The sequence below is a fragment of the Euleptes europaea genome, chromosome 14, assembly GCF_029931775.1.
Source record: "Euleptes europaea isolate rEulEur1 chromosome 14, rEulEur1.hap1, whole genome shotgun sequence".
Classification (NCBI taxonomy): domain Eukaryota; kingdom Metazoa; phylum Chordata; class Lepidosauria; order Squamata; family Sphaerodactylidae; genus Euleptes; species Euleptes europaea.
The window spans coordinates 58,625,918-58,645,742 of record NC_079325.1 but is presented as its reverse complement, the minus strand read 5'-3'; the positions used below and the strand labels follow the sequence as shown (position 1 = coordinate 58,645,742).

The 19,825-nt window shown below is 47.9% G+C and overlaps 2 protein-coding genes across 2 annotated transcripts; one reads left to right on the top strand and one right to left on the bottom strand.

Moving 5' to 3' along the window:
- Positions 1-595: 595 nt before the first annotated feature.
- PMPCA (peptidase, mitochondrial processing subunit alpha) lies at positions 596-19,768 on the bottom strand. The gene is made up of 13 exons (XM_056860268.1): positions 19,710-19,768; positions 18,409-18,614; positions 16,862-16,941; positions 16,547-16,629; positions 16,025-16,119; positions 15,317-15,417; positions 13,094-13,357; positions 5,246-5,338; positions 4,840-4,958; positions 2,700-2,790; positions 1,690-1,752; positions 1,199-1,343; positions 596-809 (listed from the first exon to the last, which is right to left on the bottom strand). The coding sequence occupies exons 1-13, from the start codon at positions 19,754-19,756 to the stop codon at positions 640-642; spliced, it is 1,557 nt and encodes a 518-aa protein (XP_056716246.1). The 5' UTR covers positions 19,757-19,768; the 3' UTR covers positions 596-639.
- On the top strand, positions 3,871-4,150 carry LOC130486957 (cytochrome c oxidase subunit 6C-like). Its single transcript, XM_056860269.1, has one exon. The coding sequence runs from the start codon at positions 3,890-3,892 to the stop codon at positions 4,115-4,117; it is 228 nt and encodes a 75-aa protein (XP_056716247.1). The 5' UTR covers positions 3,871-3,889; the 3' UTR covers positions 4,118-4,150.
- Positions 19,769-19,825: the final 57 nt, after the last annotated feature.

Below are 19,825 nucleotides of genomic sequence, written 5' to 3'. Positions count from 1 at the left end.
AATCTGTTTACTAACCACATTTTAGTACCAGCCTCAGGAAGTCTTTTTTATGGACAAGTAAAATCAATGGTTCTTGTAGGTTATCCGGGCTGTGTAACCGTGGTCTTGGTATTTTCTTTCCTGATGTTTCGCCAGCAGCTGTGGCAGGCATCTTCAGAGGAGTAACACTGAAGGACAGTGTTACTCCTCTGAAGATGCCTGCCACAGCTGCTGGCGAAACGTCAGGAAAGAAAATACCAAGACCACGGTTACACAGCCCGGATAATCTACAAGAACCAATGAACTCTGACCGTGAAAGCCTTCGACAAGTAAAATCAAGATGATATAGGATGCCTGGCCCATTGAACAGTTTATTTGTATTCTGTGGTATGCAACAGGTCTTGGCCAGTGGCTTACAGTAATTCGATTTAAGATGTTAACATGGATAAAAAATTCAAAATCCAGAAGAAAGAAAGAAAGCTCTCTCAGCACCCTGAGAAACCCTGAAGAGAAGAGCGGAGGGCGGGGCCTGAGGCACTCAAGTGGACGCCCCAGAGCAGCTCTGCCAGTGGCTGGAGCCTGATCCAGGGGGCCCTTCCTGCACGCGGTCACAGCTTCTTCTGAACCACAGGAGATGTCTGTGCAGCAGTTGCCGAAGCTTTAACGAAACAGCCGGTACACCCGCGGGAGCCGCCCGTCCTGACTGGAAAGGGCTGCCTGGATATGTTCGTAACTGGGCAGCTCCATTAAGTCCCCCAGTGCAGCCACGGCTGGCTTGTTATGCAGCATCTTTGTCACTACCCTCTTGATGTCTTCAATTCCTACTTTACCTACAGCAGAGGGAAACAAAAGCCATCAGCACTGCTACAGTGGCCATGGGAAACCAGGAATGAAGATCGCTTCCATTTCCTTTCCCCTCCACAAACAAATGCAGAATTATGCAAACACGTTCAATTTACATGAGATACAGAGTGAACGTTTTAATGAGGAGGGCTCAAATCCCTAGCTTCAACAGCTGTCTGTTGTAAGGAAAAGAAAGGAAGAGGGTGTAGCAGATTAAGGAGAAGGCATGGCCAGGAAGGAGACAGAGGCTAGTGCAGTGGAGAAAACAAGATGAGAAGCAAGAGGAAGGAACAGAAGGCCGGTCCAAAAGATGGCAAGCCATGGTAAGATGCTCTTCCAAGCTGAAAAGGCAGGTCAGGTGACCAGGCTGACTTACCTATCAGAACACAGAGCTCGTGAGGAAGTTTCCGCATGCCTGTTGCCAACACCTGCCTCCCCACGTCCTCAAAGATCACTGGCCGGGACTCCAGGTTCATCATGAGCATGGACTGCAGCTGGGTCTTGGCTCGCTCAAGCTCAACCTGGAGGAGCAAAGGATGCGGCTTCAGCCCCTGAAGAAGCAACTTGGTTCACGCGGCTACTAAAGCGACTAAGCATGTCAGCCAAGCTCTCGGTCTCACACACATACAGATCATCAGGTATCATAAGCCAATGAAAGTGCAGGATACAACACTGCTGAGGCGAAGAGTGGAGCCACGTGCAGCCCTGGCACGGTGAACTCTGTGATTCCTCAAGAACTGAGGCAGGAACCAGAATGCCATGAAGAGCAAACACTGGCAGGAAGCCACAATTGGTAGACACCTCTACTGTTCCATTTAACTCATGTGGACAATACGTGAAGATGACCAGCAAATCTGAGGGACTTACCTCTCCCACTGCTCCTGCCATTAAAATGAACTCCCGAGTAATTATTTCCACCATTTCTCGGACCTTGCAAAAAAAAAAAAAAAAAAAGCATGAAAGGTACCCTTGGATGCCCAGGAAAAGAGGCTCCAGCATGCAACCTGTTTCTGGCTGGAGACCAAGAAGGTAGGGCGAGGAAAAGCTGACAGGTAACACAGCAGGGCCCTGACCTGGATGGCCCCACGCTAGTCGGGTCTCATCAGATCTCAGATGAGATAAGCTAAGTAGGGTCGGCCTTGGCAAGTATTTGGATGGGCGACTTCCAAGGAATACCAGAGTTGCTTAACGCAGAGGCAGGCAATGGCAAACTACCTCCGAACGTCTCTTGCCTTGAAAACCCTACCAGGGGTCACCATAAGTCAGGTGCGGCTTGAAAGCACAAAATCAAAATCACACAGCAGGAGTTGGCTCCTTGCTTGAACAGCTTAGCACTGTGCAGTACAGGATGTTTCTGGTTGCATGCAGGCCAACAGGTACTGGCGTGCATGCAAGTTCTCTCCGGTGCCAGCAATTGGCTGCATGCACATCTATACACAATACAGGGCTTCAATAATAAATTGACTCCATCACTTTTACATTGTGGAAAGCAACTTGGGAGGGGCTATGTCAACAGACAGAGTAGAAATAACCTCAACAGTGATAAAGGTAAGCCCTCCTCCACTGGCAGCACCAGCAGCTGGCCATTAGCCAGCTTTGATTATTTATCTAGAACCTTACGAGCAGCCTTTCTTCCATACAGAGCTCCAGGTGGCCTACAAAACCATAAAATAAAATCAATTTAAAACCCCAACATTTAAAACCAGTTTAGGACTGCTAGTAAATTAATCAAACACAGTTCTAAATAAAACCATCTTCAGCTGCCTCCTAAAGATCAGAAGGGAGGGGGCCACGCACACTTCTTCCCCAAGGTTGTTCCACGAGCTGGAGGTCGTGGGCTCATGACAGGAGGGGTGGGATTAAGAGGAGCTACCCACCTGTCTTGGGTCTGCACTAGCATGGATGCACAGGAGGCCTGTATCCTCATAGCTGTGATGGTATGAAGTGGCGTTGTACATCCAGTGATGCCTGAGGGGGTGAGAAAAGTCTCAGCAGTGGAAGAGCACGCCTGCATTCAAAGAACACCAGGACAGGAAACCGCCAAAGGCAATCACTGCAAAGCAAGGAGTGGTGTCCTCCACAGCTTCCAGTTCTTGCACATACCAGCAAACAACATTACTGAGGTAAAGGCTTGCCCGGGGGGAGGAGTTGAATCACCCCATGAAGTGTACACCACTGCAAGCTAAAAGCACCTGTTGAGGGAGGGTGGGTAGATCATGTGCATGCACACTGGGATATTTGCAGAACAACAGGAAGGAGGGAAACCTTTGTCAGCTGTGGCAACTTGGCTAAGCTTCCACTTTCCCCTTCCTGTTGCAGGTATGAGGCCTGGGTGTGGCCAGAGGCTACCAGCCCTGTGGCCCTCACCCCACAGCTCCCCATCGAGAGCTTGGATGAGCCAGCCGCTGGCACTTCTGCTGCCTCTTTCTGCATGAGGGATTCAGTCTTTTGAAACTGTGTGGTTATGGGGGAGCACATTTGTAACGTATGGGTTGAAATCTCTATGGCATAACCCCACCTGATGATTGTAAGGACTCAGCTTTCTGATGCTATGGCCTCTGAAATGTTGGCAGAGAGAAGGGTCTGGTGGTAGAGAAAGGTCATGGGGAAAGTCAAAAACTCCACTTGGAGCCAGATGGAGGCTTTCACTTGCTGGGGAAGATGCCAATATGTGCAATTAAAGTGATCTGAGCACATGTAAGCTGGTTTAAACTCTCTAGCTGTTAAGGCCCCACCAACACCATCTCTAAGGTTTGTAGGTAAATGTGATAAGACCCTTAAGCCTAAGCCATGGATAGTATCATCTAAGGAACCATCAGTATTGTTGCTTCAAAAGGCAAGTCCTCTATCCTGCCCCATGCCTCAGAGCAGGGATGCAGAACAATGCACGCACGGCAATGCTACCTGATCTCAGGAAGAGGAAGAACAAACTATACTTTTTTCCGGAAAAACAAGCAACAAAAACTAGCTCCTGTGAGAAGATTCCCTAACGCAGGCCGACTTCTCCTGAGGGTCTTGGGGTTGTTTCTGTAAACAGCCTTTGCTGTGTGAGGGGAAGTCATCAACCATGTCATTTGCTTTACTGACCAAACCACAGATGAGAGGCCACTTGAAGAAACACATTGTGACAGCGTCCATGTTTTCCTTAGGATGTGCATCTTTGTACAAGTTTGGTGTGGCTGAACCCAGGAAGCGAGCATATGCAGACTTCTATAAGAACTATGATGCCATGAAGATGTTTGAGGCCATGAGAGAAGCAAGTATATCTGAAAGTGCACCTCCCAAAGGATCATAACCCAGATTCTCCAGATCCTCCTCTTTAGCAACCTGAAACAGAACATTGCTGTTTCTATGAAAAAAATCTTTGGGCCACTTCAGTGTTGGTCATATGACAGTCTTGTGCATTAAAGGAAGTACTTGTGTCAAAAAAAGGAAAAGATTCCATAATGCTGCTACTGAAGGAGCTGGATGATGCGACTCTCCTTCTGGGCACTGAGGGGAAAGGATCTTTGAGTATAAAGCAGCTCTACAGATTTCTAAATCATGGCTCTGTGCTCTAGAGAGAAGCAGACAGAAATATTTCCAAAGGTCTGTTCCTTCTAAGAAACCTTTAGGATAACCAGAAGTGGAAAGTCCCACAGAAGAAGTGCACAGGGGAGCAGGAACCATGGCAAGAAGGGAAGCGTGCCACTGCAGCAGGTCTGTGCCCAGTTCGACTGGCCCTTCCCTCACCCTCATCCCTTGCAGGTAGAGCAAGTCCCTTTGAAAAAGTTGCATGACTCGAGGCCTTCAGGCAATGAGGCCCAGCAAGAGGACTCAAGGTGCAATGGGGAGATTCCAAGTGCCCTGTAGGGCAGCTAGGAGTGAGCCAAGCCCAGGCCCTAGTGGCACAAGAGGAGGTGGCATGCCACCCGGGGCTGAGCCAAGTGGCCCCTGCATTGGCGCCACCTATTATCAACTCAATCATGGGCCTTATGGGTATCTGCCCTCCAGTGGTGGAATAGAGAAGAGACTCACCGGTTAAGCACATTGAGATACAGCCTGGTGAACATGCCTTTGCCCGGCCCTCCGGCAGAAAAAGATCCACCTCCACCCATCATCATGTTTAAGACGGCAAAGGGAATGAAATCTTCTTCCTGAAACAACAGAACAAAGGCTGGCTCACTGGGTTGGATCCAGACTAAATCTCCTCTCAGTGGAACAGAACTTTCCCGCCTCTCCCCTCCCACCGCAGCTCCTGGGGAATAGGAGACCCTGACGGATAACAGGAGGGTTGTCTGAAGCAGAGAGGGAGAATTGGTGGAAATTACTGGTTTAGTCTGGATCCAGTCCAAAGAGCATTCAAGGACTGCTGGCATCCTGCCTGCTTTTCATCCTTCGGGAGCAGAGCATCTGAGTGAGAAATTCTGGGACTGATGCTTACCAGAAATGAACAGGTTTCCAGCCCAATCATGATGTGGGTCAATTCTGGAATTGGAGTGGGCCCCAAACTCACATTTGACATGTCCTTTTCAAGCTGAGGAAAAGGAGGAAGAAAGTTAAGTATGGATTTGGACTAGGAAAACTTGGCTCTTATGATGAAAAGGAACCAGAAGCTGGAGAGAGTGGCCTCTGCCACGTGCTTCTCTCCCTACTGGCCCACCTTTCTGTTCCCTTCTACCACCTTTGTTTTTCCTTTTTTATATTTGCTGCTCCTCTACCCTCCAACTTTACCATCTCTCCCTCCTATGTTTTATGTTTTCTATCGTTTTCTCTCCCCCTTCCCTGTACTGACAACTAATGGAGGCTTGGAATCCTCACCAATGTTGGCTGCAGGTTGCCTAGCAACCCCCCAAATCGCCACCATGATCTCACAATGTAGACATATTAGATCTCAAATGGCATACCATTCTCAAAGGAGCAGACATTGCTTCTATGAGTTTTGGGTTGTTCTAAACCCCGATGTATTTTTGTTACATTGCATACTTTTCTGCAAAACTGGGGCTTCCCCTAGGCTTGTAAACCAGTACCCTGTTTGGCCCTATTCCCATTCTGTGGGTATTTTGATCCATAATCTATGGCCTGACTCTGAATTACATATAATGATATTGTTTCAGAATGCAGTTTACAGATTTGAAAGGCAATATGGGTAATATGGGAAGAGGCAGACCTTCATGCACCCTGGCTCCAAGCTATTTAGGGTCTTTTAGGTAAGAACCAACACTTTGCATTGTGCCCAGAAACAGACAGGCAGCCAGTGCAGATCTTTCAGTGCAGGCATGTTATCATCCTTGTATCCCACCCAACAGTCACTTGCACTCCGAACCAGCAAGTTTCCAGACTGTATTCAAAGGCAGCACCATGTAGAGCACATTAATCTAATCCAGATGTGATCAGAGCACAGATCACCGTGGTCCTGAGAATGACCATAGCTAATGTTTCAGCTTAAGCTGACAAAGGGTGATGAAACTCTGCCCCTCCAGCCACAGGAGCACTCCCAGCTGATGAGCCTGCTCCTTCAGGGGGTGCACAACCGCCTTCAGGACAAGCAGACTCCACAGTTCATCCCACCCCCCACCACCCGCCAGCTTCTCCATTGACCAGCAGCCCTTCAGTCTTGCCTGGATTGAGCTTCAATTTACTGGTCTGTTCCCTTTGCCAGGCACCAGCTCAAAACTCCCACAAACTCAGGAGAAAGAGCTGGATGTCATCTGCACATTGGTGGCATCTCACTCCAAATCCCCTGATGATCTCTCCCAGCGGTTTCACACAGATGTTAAACAGCATGGGGGACAAGACACAGGATTCTGATAGTCACATTAACCAAAACAATGCTTTGGTTAAGCACCGTTCCTTTGAATCTAGGGAATTCCTGATCAACCAGTTGTTTGGCCTCTTCTTTCATTGCTGGAGATAAACATCCTATTACTTTAACCACAGCAAACCACCAGCTTTATCTGTGGTGAATCCTAAAATGCCCTTTACGATTTCCAAACAAGGAAGTTCCTGCTTCAGGACTTCTCTTGGACTAAGAAGTGCTGAGCTGCTAATCTGTCATCACTGTAACCCCCCCATGGCTTGCAGCAGGGAATTCCAGTCTGAAACCTTCCTTCCCTTACCCACCAAGCTAGGGAGAAGGGGGCTGTCGCTGAGGTCAGCCCATTGTGTGGAGGGGGTGGATTGCTATGTATATCAAGGAAGGCATAGTGTCTAATAAACTAGAAACAATAAAAAGGGCAGACTCATCCACAGAATCCTTGTGGGTGACGATTCCGGGCCCCAAAGGTAATTTAGTACTGGGGACGTTCTATCGGCCCCCCTGACCAAAAGGCTCAGGGTGATCTTGAGATGGAGAATGAAATCAGGGAAGCATGTAACGGTGATGAAGTAGTAATAATGGGAGACTAACTACCTTCATATTGACTGGATAAATGCATGCTCCAGTCAACCAGAGATAAAAATTTTAGACATCCTCAATGACTGTGCCCTTAAACAGTTGGTCACAGACCCAACCAGAGGGGAGGCAATCCTGGACTTTATACTCTGTGGTGCTGCCAGTGACTTACTGCGGGATGTGGATGTAGTTGAACCAGTTGGCAGTAGTGACAACAATGACATCAAATTTAATTTATACGTATGTGGGAAAGTGCCTGGGAAATCTCACACAATTATCCTTGACTTTAAAAGAGGGAACTCCTCTAAAATGAGAAACCAGGTAAAGAGGAAGTTGAAAAGAACAGTTAGGAGTGTTAAATCTCTGGAAAAGGCTTGGGGGTTACTCAAGTCCACATTACCAGAGGTTCAGCTGGATTGTATACCGCATGTCAGGAAAGGCGGTAATAAGTCCAAGAGGTCACCACCATGATTAACGGGTAAGGTGAAGGAAGCTATTAGAGAAAAAAAGGCTTCCTTCAGAAACTGGAACGACTGCCCAATTGAGGCGAACAAAAGCAAACACAAACTTGCACAAAGGAAATGCAAGCAAACAATCAGAGATGCAAAAAAAGATTTTGAGGGACATATCGCTAAACATATCAAATTAAACAATAAGAAATTCTTTATTAGGAGTAGGAAACCAGCTAGGAAAGCAGTTGGACCATTGGATGACAATGGGAGTAAAGGAACACTAATGGAGGATAAAGCGATTGCTGATAAACTAAATTAATTCTTCACATCTGTCTTCACTGTTGAAGATACAGGGCAGATTCCTTCTCCTGAACAAAGATATTGGGGAGGGGAGAATGAAGAACTGGGGCAAATACTGGTAACAAGGCAGGAAGTTCTAGAATGTCTTGACAAACTGCAAACTAACAAGTCACAGGGACCAGACAGTATACTTCCTAGAGTTCTTCAAGAACTCAATTGGGAAACTGCTGAGCTCCTAACAATGATATGTAACATGCCCCTTAAGTCAGCCTCTGTACCGGAGGACTGGAGAATGGCCAATGTAACACCTATTTATAAAAAAGGTTCTGGGGGGACCCAGGAAATTACAGGCTAGTTAGCTTAACGTCTGTGCCAGGTAAATTAATGGAAAGCATTATTAAAGATAGAATTGTCAAGCATATAGAAGGGCAAGGCCCACTGAGCAAAACCCAACATGGCTTCTGTAAAGGTAGATCTTGTCTCACTAACCTTTTAAAGTTTTTTGAAAGTGTCAATAAGCATGTGGACAGAAATGAGCATGTGGACATTGTGTATTTGGATTTCCAAAAGCCTTTTGACAAAGTCCCACCAAAGATAACACACAGGAGCGTTGACCGCTCCAGAGACCAGTGACGGCAGCCTGGCCGTTTCAGTCAGAAAGGTTGTTACTTGGGTAGTGGTGATGAGGGTACTCAAGCTGGTGAGGAGCTCTGGGCTCAGTAACACTCATTGGAAGTAAAAGTCTTCACTGCTTCAGCCATTGGTGTGTGTTTTCGTGCACTTGCCAAGCAGCAAGAGACTAGAAATCTGTCTTGAGACACTCTCCAGAATTCTAGAGAACGCCTGAGATGGACCATCTCTCCATGATCTGCTGTTGTCAAGTTTCAGAGAGAAGGAAACCCCTGCAACTGACCCCCAATTCTGATAAGCAACATCTATTCTAAAGTGTGGACAGATTTTTTTGGAACTTTCTTTGGACGAGTTAGATTATTCGCCAGATGACTGTGCCTTTGAGTTAAACTTCTTGAAGGCCTTGAAGAACCAGAAAGGTTTGGACATGTGTTTGCATGACTAGGACCTACTGCCTGTCTGGCAACGGGATAAACCAAGACGCTCACATCCTCCGGATCTAAAGGACATGGCTGTTGGCAAAAAAGGAAGAACCTTACATTCTGATTTTCCACTCACCACCTTATTCACCAAGAAGGTGGTCACCTTCAAGCATCATCAAGGTAAGGACAAACTTGATTGACATGGTCTAATGTCACGGTACTCAGATGGATCTCCTTACCACCACCACAGCAGCTGTGGTCTTGTCAGCAAAGCAAAGGAAGTCCTCTGTGCCTTCTAAGAGGCCACGGTGTCCAAGAGGCCACTGGGGACTTTCACTACTGCTTTCAGCAGTTTTCACTGCAAGGATTAGGTCCAGGTTACAGACGTTTTGACAGCAAAGGCAATCCTGGTTACAAGCACTGCTTTTTCGAATTAAGATCTCCACCTGGCAGTCTCTCTGTCTCAGATAGAATGCCTTTTTGTGGGGGGATCCACATTCAAGGGAACCAGTGCTTCATTAACCACCAGCAACATCAGGACCACAGATCCTTCCTAGCACTTCCCTTGGCCTGAACAGCTCTTCAGGACAAGCTCAAGGTGAGGGAACAATCTCTTTAACGCTCTGAGGCACAGACACAGCTTCTGGGGTCCGCCCAATCTAGGCATAAATGATGTGAGTCAGCACCTGTCAGGGATTCTAATGCTGAAGACTAGGGATTACAGAGCTAAGAGAACCTTGGGCAAAGTGGAGTTAGTGAGGCATGCAGATTCCCCAGCCTCCACAGAATACGGTATTTCCTCTCAGGATAGCTGGGGCAGAATCCACAGCTGTGTTTCTGCTTGATGGCTTCATCACCCTGGCATGAGCCTGGCACACTTTAAGTGAAACTGAGAACAAATATGGAGGAAAGTTCCCTTTTCAACCCTTCTGAGGAAGAGATGGAATGTACAGACAAGTGTACTGGATAAGGGCACAGCTGGAAAGTGTCCAAAGGGCCTACAAGCTTGCAGAAGAGGCTGAGGAAGAGGTAGAACCTGTGACTCAACAGGCACTTGGAGGCTTATAGGTATGATCAACTGAGTTTCTGTTGGTAGCTGAGAAACCCCCAGAGCTGAATGGAGTTAAGAAGACTTAGGAACTTCTGCCAACAGCCGAGGTTCAAGTTTCATCTGTGGGGTGATCATGCCTTTCTGAAGTTTTGGGTTCTTTTCTTCATCCGAAAGGAAACAAAAGAACCACTGAACAAGTGAGAGCACACCAACCAGCAGGGAACAAGAGAGGAATGGGGACACCCTCCCCCAATACCCCGTTCTCTGCCTCTAGACAGAAACTAGCACAGGGGAAGGGAGAGCAGAGCCTCCACTTTGTCCCCCGTGAGCTGCTCCCAAGCCTCTTTTTGGTCTTCTAGGGAAAGCAGCTTTCACAATTATTCACTTCGCCTCTTGTGGTAAGCTACTTTGCTAGGAATCAGAAACAGGAATTCAGAGGAACACCAAGCAGGCCTTCAGCAGTTAGGAAATGGGGAAAAGTCAGAAGCTTCATGAATGCCAGGTAGGAAAGGAGAACGGTGAGAGATCCAGAACACCTAGGCCAAAACCCAGCGGGGAGCACATCACATGCCCACCCAGGGCATACAGACCCCACCCACTGTCAGGCCTTTGCCTTTTTGCTGGAGCAAAGGCTCTTGACATTAGTCAGGCCAGGTTCTGGCCACGCATCAAGTCCTTGGTTCTCATGCCTATGAACGTCTGTGTACAGTTTCGCTCATCCTGTTTTCTGCAGCTGTGGTAATGTTTAGTCTGTCTTCCTGGGATGTTTGTCCACGGCTCTGGCTAGAGTCTCCGGGGTGCCTCCACACGTTAATACCAGGCGGGAAGCGGGCTCCGTCTTGCCGGAGGAAGACTGGGATTTTACAGTTGGCTCTCGGATAGGAGCAACGAGGGGTTCTGAAGAACCACCTTTGTGGGGCACAGGATTGCGCCAGACACAGACATGGCGAGAAAGGGACGAGGACTACCAGCCCCAGTAGCAAAAGTAGCGAGAGCGGGACGAGGACTACCTACGCCTCCAGCAGCAAAACCATGAACTGGTTGAGCAGGTAGCTACGCTGTGGGGCTTATTGGAGGGACTTCGGCAAGAGGTGGCCGAAATCCGTCAAGCGCAGCCTGCACAACTGGCACCGCTGCCACCCCAGCAACCGGCGCCACTGCCACCTCAGCAACCGCAAGCCCTGCAGGCGCCCGCACCTCCGGGTCAACCCGCGCCCCAGCCTCTACCACACGCTCCACGGAGGGAGTTGTGAGCCTCCTTCGACGGCTCAGGGAAGAAGCTCCCCTACTTTTTGATTCAAGTGGACAGTTTCATGAGAGAGCAGGGGAGGAGGAGTTGGGTACTGTCATGAGTCAGCCTGAACTCTCCTCGGAAGAAGAGGAGGGAGGGGTGGCAGAGCAGGGTGATGCACCGGTGGAAGTCTTACCAGGGCGACTGGACCATAGGTCTGAACCAACAAGGACAACAGATGCAGAAGAAGGTGGTGCATATTGGGAAGGAGCAGAGGAACAGAGAAGGTTATCACCTCCGGACCCACCCAGCCCAGTTAGCCGGCAAAGATCAAAGGTTCGGCTCAGTTTGCAGGAGAGGCATCGCAGCGCGAGATTGCAGGCAATTGGTCATAGGTGTTTCCAGGAGCCGACACCAGCGAGTGATGCAGAACAGCTGGCCCAGGAAGGGAGCGAGGAGGAACAGCCATAAATCTTGGGCTGGCCAGTCAAGTCAGTGTGGGAACAACTTTGCTAATTACTACAAGCTCTGCTGCTCGCGCTGATATCTCTGCGCACAGTATTGGCTTACTTAGGTGCCAGCTACCAGCTCCTGCCCTTCCGGCATCCCTGCAGAACCTGGGAGGACCGAGCCTAGACCTTGACGCAAAGGAACTCGTACTGGTGAGTGAACCTGTTCCTTGTTTAGAGGGCTGCCTGGGTTACGCACTCAGTCCACCCACACTACCGGGAAGAGTAAACTGCGACAGGCTCTGCCTGTGTTTGGGGGGGGGGGGGGGAGAACATTTCGAAGTTTCCAAGATCCTAGACTCCCGGGTCCGCAATAAGGTGCTCTACTACCTAGTGCGCTGGAAACACTTAGGGCCTGGTTATGATGAATGGGTAGCTGAGCACCATGTGATTGCCCCCCGTCTAGTTCGCCAGTTTCACGATGCTTACTCCCAAAAACCTCGCCCATTTGTTGGGAGGGGGGGCTTAGGGGGAGCCGATTGTCGGGCCTTTGCCTTTTTGCAGGAGCAAAGGCTCTTAACATGAGTCAGGCCAGGTTCTGGCCACACGTCAAGTCCTTGGTTCTCATGCCTATGAACGTCTGTGTACAGTTTCGCTCATCCTCTTTTCTGCAGCTGTGGTAATGTTTAGTCTGTCTTCCTGGGAACCGCTTATCTCGTGGTTGCCTAGCAATGTTTACCTTTTTTGTCCGTAGTGTCTTAAGCATGTAACCTGCCTGTGTTCCCCATTACTAGCCTCACCTGCCTGCAGACAGTCAGTCCTTTAATCTGTCTTTTTGCTCCTAATAAAGTATTACTGCTTCAGAGCTACCTGCCTGGATGAGTTTGCTTATGGGATGCTAGGGACAGACGCCTGATACTGACACCCACATTTGAGCTTGCCCCTCAAATGTTCCAAAACGACATGAAGTCCCTACAGCCAACTCCACATAGTGAAGAACATAAACAGGCGCTACGTATCTGTTTTGTATAGGTGGCAGTTCCATTTAAATGAGAAGCTGCATGAGTACTAAGCCCCAGAGGAATGTGATTTTGCCTCACTAAGGGTCATGTACAAATCAAGCTGAAGGTGACTGGGAAGTTTTTATGGATTGCATCTACTGCGTTTGTACCTCATTTCTTTTGACCAGGGAAAACAACTCAGTCACCAGCAGGTTTTTTACTGCTATGGGGTAAAGGATCCGGTTGCACATTTCATCTTGACAGATACCCCAAGAAGGCACACACAGCCCTGGATGCACCCACAGTGCATTGGGTGCCTTGTGTCAGAGCAGAGGATAATGGCGGCTCTCATTTTGCTTTACCTTAAGGATCCCACCAGTGTACTGGGCAACCGACTTGTCCACATCCTTGGCCACCACACTTCCCCACACCGGCTCAGTTCCAAGAAGGTACTTCCTGGCACAGTCCACAAGCCTTTCATGCTCAACCCCTACAGCAGCCAGCACCATCCTGTCAGGTGTGTAGTAATTCCGCAGGTACGAATGGAGGACTTCTCTGTCAATTTTCTCTACGTCTTCTCCTAGACAGAACCTGTTCAACCCCACAGTGTTTTCTCTGTAAGCAGCCTGTGGGAGACAAAAAACAAGACGACAAAAATTAATGTGGAGGAGACACACAAGCACTTAGCAGGAGAGGCTGCGGGGAGGAGGGGTCCCTCTATGCATGCTCCTTTTGCTGTAAAAATTACACCTCCCTACCCAAGTGTGTGAGATCAAGTGCTTAGCAAATGAGCATGGTATCATGACAGATTTTGATCATTTTGGGGGCCAAGTCCATGCACTGAAAGGAAACATAAGCTGGTGCATGAAAGAAAGGCACACTTATTTTTTCCTGGAATTTCATCCTGGAATTTGAAATGAGAAGATTCCAGGGCAGAGTTAAAAGTCATTGTTCCCTGCTGTTCTGATCTGATCCAGTTATTACTGGATGTGTGTGAACCAGGCCATTCTCCTCTCTAGGCTGGATTTATCATCCGTAGATAAGGACCCACCCTCCATGGGACACAGTGTTGTACATGGTCCCAAAAAAGCTAAATGGGAACATTTTCTGATGGCCTAAATAGAGCATGATTTTATTTAGCATTTTTGCTTACATTTTGTGAGCAACATTTTGAAATGCTCAATGTTAATTTTATGTCCTAACAGCAACAAAACCTGGAACTGAAAGTTGAGATTACAAAAAAATTAAGTATAGTTCAAATGTCTTATATTCAAATAAATCCAAAACTTTACATGGAAATGATTTTAATTGAATAATACTTGCAAAGATTTAAAGAGGATACGGATGTACTTTTGTCACGTTGTTTAAATTATTTTATAAGAGCGCTGAAAACTGCTCACACTCAATCCAGCAAGCCAAAAGAACCGTCCCTGCTGTGCTGTGGACACGGCTGTCCATACATTTGTTTCAACAGAATGTAACTCTCATCCACAGGGCACCTCAGTCACTCTCCAGAGCACCACTTGCTCATTCCAGGTCAAATTGGTCATTACATTATCCGTTCCACCATTTGAGATATACAAATAAGAATTTTACCTTGGTTTTGATTTGACCTGCACATCAAAGCAGGGAATTCCTAAGCTGATTTATTTGGGTTGTTATACGTATTTGTGGTTTTATTCCCTCCCCCCAGCAATAAAACATACATTCCCTCTCTCACACGATTCCTAGGAACACCACCTGAACAATGTTAACTTTAAAACTGCTACACTTGCCTCCTATTGTCTCAGCAAGGGCATCCATTCATTGTTCTCTATTTTATGGGACAATGAATCTTTAGAATTTTTTTGTGTGAAAAAAGGCAAGCACTGGAAAACTTTGTTTCAAAAAAAAATTCACATACTTTTTTCTGCCCCATTTCTCTGGGTGCGATGGAAGAAGCACTGAGGTGAGTAGATAAAATTGTACAGCCTGTTTCTGGTGCAAACGTTTGGAAACAGAAGGTAGTCAAAGTATGTCTGTCCTGCCTGAACAAACCCCCCACAATTAAAAGCATTCAGAAGCTACAGCTGGTCCAAAATGTGAGCTGGGTCTCACTGCAACGTGCTCGAAGAATTGGATCTGGAATACAGTTTCAAGTTGTGTATAGTCTGGGAGCAGAGCACCCAAAGGACCTCCTAATTCCATAGGAGGCTGTGTATAGACTGAAGAACTTATTCTGCTGTGGGACAGGTAGTGACCAAAGACAGGGTCTAAAATGTTCACCACAACTGATCTGAAAACATTAAATCCAATCACAGAAGATCTCATGCTACTTCAAAAGAGGCTTGGGCACATCTCTGGGAGTCACTGACTTGTGCAGAAGCCACTAAGGGCATCTCACACTGCCCATGCAACAGTTGATTTGGGAAACAGACGCTAATGCTCAAAAAGCATCCAGAGCTCATCCAAGAGATTGCAAGGCCCTTAAGCAGCTCTCAGCCATATCCCTGGGATTTAACTGCACAGCATAGGGAACTTTCAAGCACAACAAGAGTACAGTTTTGTTCCTGGGAAGATTAAAACAAATCCTTTGTGAAACCCACCGCATGAATCATCTCTGTGAGCAACGGCTCTGGATCTGGTCTCATGTTTAGGTCCTCCAGTTCAAAACGAACCACCATACGAGTCATCTCAATCTCCTCATCTGTCCCAAAAGAAAGGAACACGGATGAGCTCCATGGAATCCAGGCCCACACAGTGTGAGACTCTGGGTAGGCCAGGCACAACAGGCCGTTCACAGGTCAGACTGATTTCTCCACAAAGCTCAAAATAACCAAACACTGCAAGCAACATCTATCAGTTGAGTGACAGAATTTGCTGGGAGTATACATCACTTTTTCTGCCATGCACCTCTTGCACCTAACTAAACTGCTGTTATCTGCTGGAACGGTCTCCATTGTGCTGCCAATGCAATGTCCCATATCAGATCATGACACAGTGCAACAGTCCTCACTACATTTTATCCTCAGGAAATGAGGTTCATGGAGGTTTTTAAGCAGAGGCTAGATGGCCATCTGTCAGCAATGCTGCTTCTATGACCTTAAGCAGATGATGAGAGGGATGGCATCTTGGCCATCTTCTGGGCATGGAGTAGGGGTCACTGGGGGTGTGTGGGGGAGGTAGTTGTGAATTTCCTGCATTGTGCAAGGGGTTGGACTAGATGACCCTGGTGGTCCCTCCCAACTCTAGGAGTCTATGATTCTATGGAGATGTGCCTGTTCCTTGAAACATCAAGATCGGTGCTATCTCACCTGACAACCTGGGCTGTAGCACTACATCAGCCAGCAAACCAACGACAGTGTCCAAGCCTTTAACATCTGCAGAAACTGCATACATTGTGGTATCCCTAAAATGGAAGCAAAACAGGGTTAATATTCAGTTTAAAACACAAGGCTTTGGGGTAGCTTTTCCCAAATGCCTATAATTATTTTTAATGGATTCCATCAGCCTTCCTCAAATAATGCAATAAGCAGTCTTAAATATGATAGTATGAGACAGCCAAAGCATTGAAGCAACCCCAACCCAACACTCAAATGGCAGAGAAAATCCTCTGTGAGGCAAGATGGGAGTAAGCCCCAAAACGCAAACCCCTATAAGAGGATCAGAACTGAAAAGAGAGATGACTTGCAGAACATTAACAAGAAATCCAGATAGATATAACGAGAAAGAGGAACAGAAAAAGGAACACATGTTGTTGGGCTTAAAAGTAGGTCCCAATCAGAAAAAATGTCAAAAAATACTAGTCTTGTGCTTCAGTTAACACAGAAAAATACCTTGATGCCTGGCAATCACAGATACCACCATGCTTTTCCAAGGTGAGAAGGATCTCATCCTTACTGCCAAACTGAGCTGTCGACTGACACAGAAGAAAAGAAAAAGCAGTAAACACTTCAGTCGGTTCAAATCACATCTTAGTTTTTGCTACATGGGCTGGACCGTAACAGCTTGAGAGGATTAACGGGACAGAAATCAGTTCAAGAGGATGATGGGGCACAAGGGCTCTTGGAAGAATTCTGGAATAATACATTTCTAATCTCCAAGGCTGCAGAGGAAAGTTCAAGAAGACAACTATAAGCCATGTAACTTACAGAAAAAGCCAGCTTTTCCAAAAAATGAGAAATACCGCCAATATATTTCGCTTCATATCTTGATCCTGAGTTGATAAGGACTGTTGGAACAAAAGAGAAGGGACACAAGTCTTTTTACACCCTAAAAAGGCCTCGCAGCAAGTGAAGCAGCACAGCCCACCCTTCCAAACCTTCAGCCTTCCAAAATCTATGTTCCCAGCCGGCCAAAGGATTCTTATCTCGACTCTGCTGCTCCTGGTGTTTGGCGTTCCCTCCTGCCACGGCGTATAAAAAAATGTTTTCTCTTTTCCAGGCAAAACATGCCTGCCTCCTTCAACCTTCCCACACATGTCCAGTTTTCCAGAGCCCCAACAGTCTTTGCTAACTGCCTCTGAACCAGTTCCAGTTTGACTATGTGTATGTGTAAAGTGCCTTCAAGTGGCAGCCGACTTATGGCGACCCCTTTTGGGGTTTTCTTGGCAAGAGACTAACAGAGGTGGTTTGCCAGTGCATTCCTCTGAATAGCAACCCTGGTATTCCTTGGTGGTCTCCCATCCAAATACTAACCAGGGCTGACCCTGCTTAGCTTCTGAGATCTGATGAGGTCAGGCTAGCCTGGGCCATGCAGGTCAGGGTTTGACTATATCTTTCTTAAAATGTGGCATTCAGAACCAGATGCAGAACTTTGGCTGTGGTCTGTCCAGCATGGAGTAGAGTGGAACTATTACTTCTTGTGACCTGAATGCTGTGCTATTACTGACCCATGGGGTGACGTCACATTACGTGCTTCTATTAAGGCACCTTAAAATTACAATAGTGTTTTTGCCTATGCACCACACCACCCGTATATGTGAATCTCAGTAAATCTTTGACAGAGATCTCCCCTGAAGATTAATTTCAGGGCTCCTTGTTTTTCCTCTTTCTTTGATGAGCAATAATGGAAGGAATTTCCCAAACACTGTCCACTGTGAGTGTGGAGACATTAGATTACAGCATGGCCACTATCACATCCCCAGTTAGGACTCTGGTGGTACTTTGGGTTCATCAGACCCTCATGTTTCTTTTTTACATACTTGAAAGAGCAAGTTTCCTCATGGACACTGGAACTTCAGACAAAGACTCCAATTCAGAAATGCCCCTGCACAGTAGCAGGTATGCAAGAACAATATGGCCACTTGTGGTAAATGCATATACTCCTTGCATTGGAGGCTTACAAACCAGTGCAGTACTCTGGACCAAGTTTCAAGAGCTTCTACATATGCAAAGCTGCCCTCCCACCTGCTATGGGAAGATCTGTTATGTTTGTACCACTTCTTAAACCTGCTGAAGGAAGATAAAAATTTGCCTAGTGTAAGGAGGACAGATCAACAGAAAACAGCCAGAAGCCTAAATACCAGATCTAACAACATAAGAAAAGCCATGCTGGATCAGACCAAGTCCTATCAAGTCTAGCAGTGTGTTCACACAGTGGCCAACCTGGTGCCTCTAGGAAGCCCACAAATAAGATGATTGCAGCAGCATCTGATCCCTATAAGACATACATGTGGCTGCAACAGAGGGCTACTTACTCCCAACAGTACAGAACTGGCCAAATTTATTCTGTGAAGCCACCTGCAGTCCATTCTCAAGAGTGGTCACCTTTGTCTCAAAGCCCTGCTGGGTGTCAACAGTTGCAAAGAGAGGCTTTGGCACCCCAGGCAGAGGTACTGTCAGGGGAATGTTGGGGTAGCTGTTCCCGCTACTGCTGTAATTGCGGTAGGCAACCAGTCCAAGCCTGGAACAAGAAAAAAAATGTATTAGCAAGTACAAAACCCACAAGTGATGCAGCTGTAATAACTGGAGATGAAGGTAGGGGGATGGGATTACAGGCCCAGACAGGCAGCCTGGCTCAAGGAGGAAAGAAGAGCCTTTCTCCTCCTGCCTCCTGAAAAGTAGCACATCTGATGATGCCTTATACCATTATTCCACGCAGTTCAGTCATGTCCCCTCTGATTGGCAGCAGCCCTACGGCAGAAATGTCTTCCGGAGTGACTGCTGCCCAAGAGCCTTGAACAGGAGAAGTTGAGGTCTGGATCTGGGGCTTCCTGCATGCAAAGCAGCTGCTCCACCACTGGCCCAGCTCCGCCCTCCTGCAGCAACAGAAGTGGGCTCAACAAACATACAAAGTTGCCTTTTAACAAAGAAGAAGGAGGTGCCTACTCATGGTGACTCCTTCCATGGGGTGTTCCAGGCATGAGATGAGCAGAGTTGATTTACCATTGCCTTCCTCCACATAGCAGCCCCAGGTTTCCTTGGCAGTCTCCCATCCAAGCTCCCAAGCCTAATTGGGAAACAACCCCTCATGCTGCTCAGCCCCAGTCTAACTGGCAGCAACTCTCCAGAGTCAAAGAAGGGCCTCCAGCGCTTGGAGATCTGGTTTGTACGGTTGCCAGCTTCCAGGTGGGGCCCAGAATCCTTCTGGAATTGCAACTGATTCCGGAGAAAATGGCAGATTCAGAGTGGACTCTACAGCACTCCCCCCCTTCCCAAACTCCATGTTCTCCAGACACTACCCCGCCATCCCCAGTAACTTACCAAGCCAGAGTTGGCAACTCTATGCCCCTCCCAGGCAGAGTTGGGAGGCTTCCACCCTCCCCAGACGGCAAGGCCTGCGGGACCAGTCTCAAGCTTCGCCGCCACCCTCCCCCCGCCCCCAAGGTCCGAGCTAACCGGCTAACAAAGGCCGTGACCATGGCGAGAGGGTGCCGGGAAGGCAACGCGGCGCAAGAGGCGGAGGCCCGCGCCCAAGCAACGGGTCCGGCATCGCGGGGGAAACCAGCCCTCCGAGAGCAACCCGAAAACCCCAGGGCCGCCGCCGGCACCCGCTCACCTGCGCGCCGAGCCCCAGGGGCACCTCCGCGCCACGTTGGCCGCCATCTTGGCTCCAATGACGCCAACTGTGCGCGACACCCGGCAGGAGCCGGCGCCCCGCCCGCGCCGTCTGTC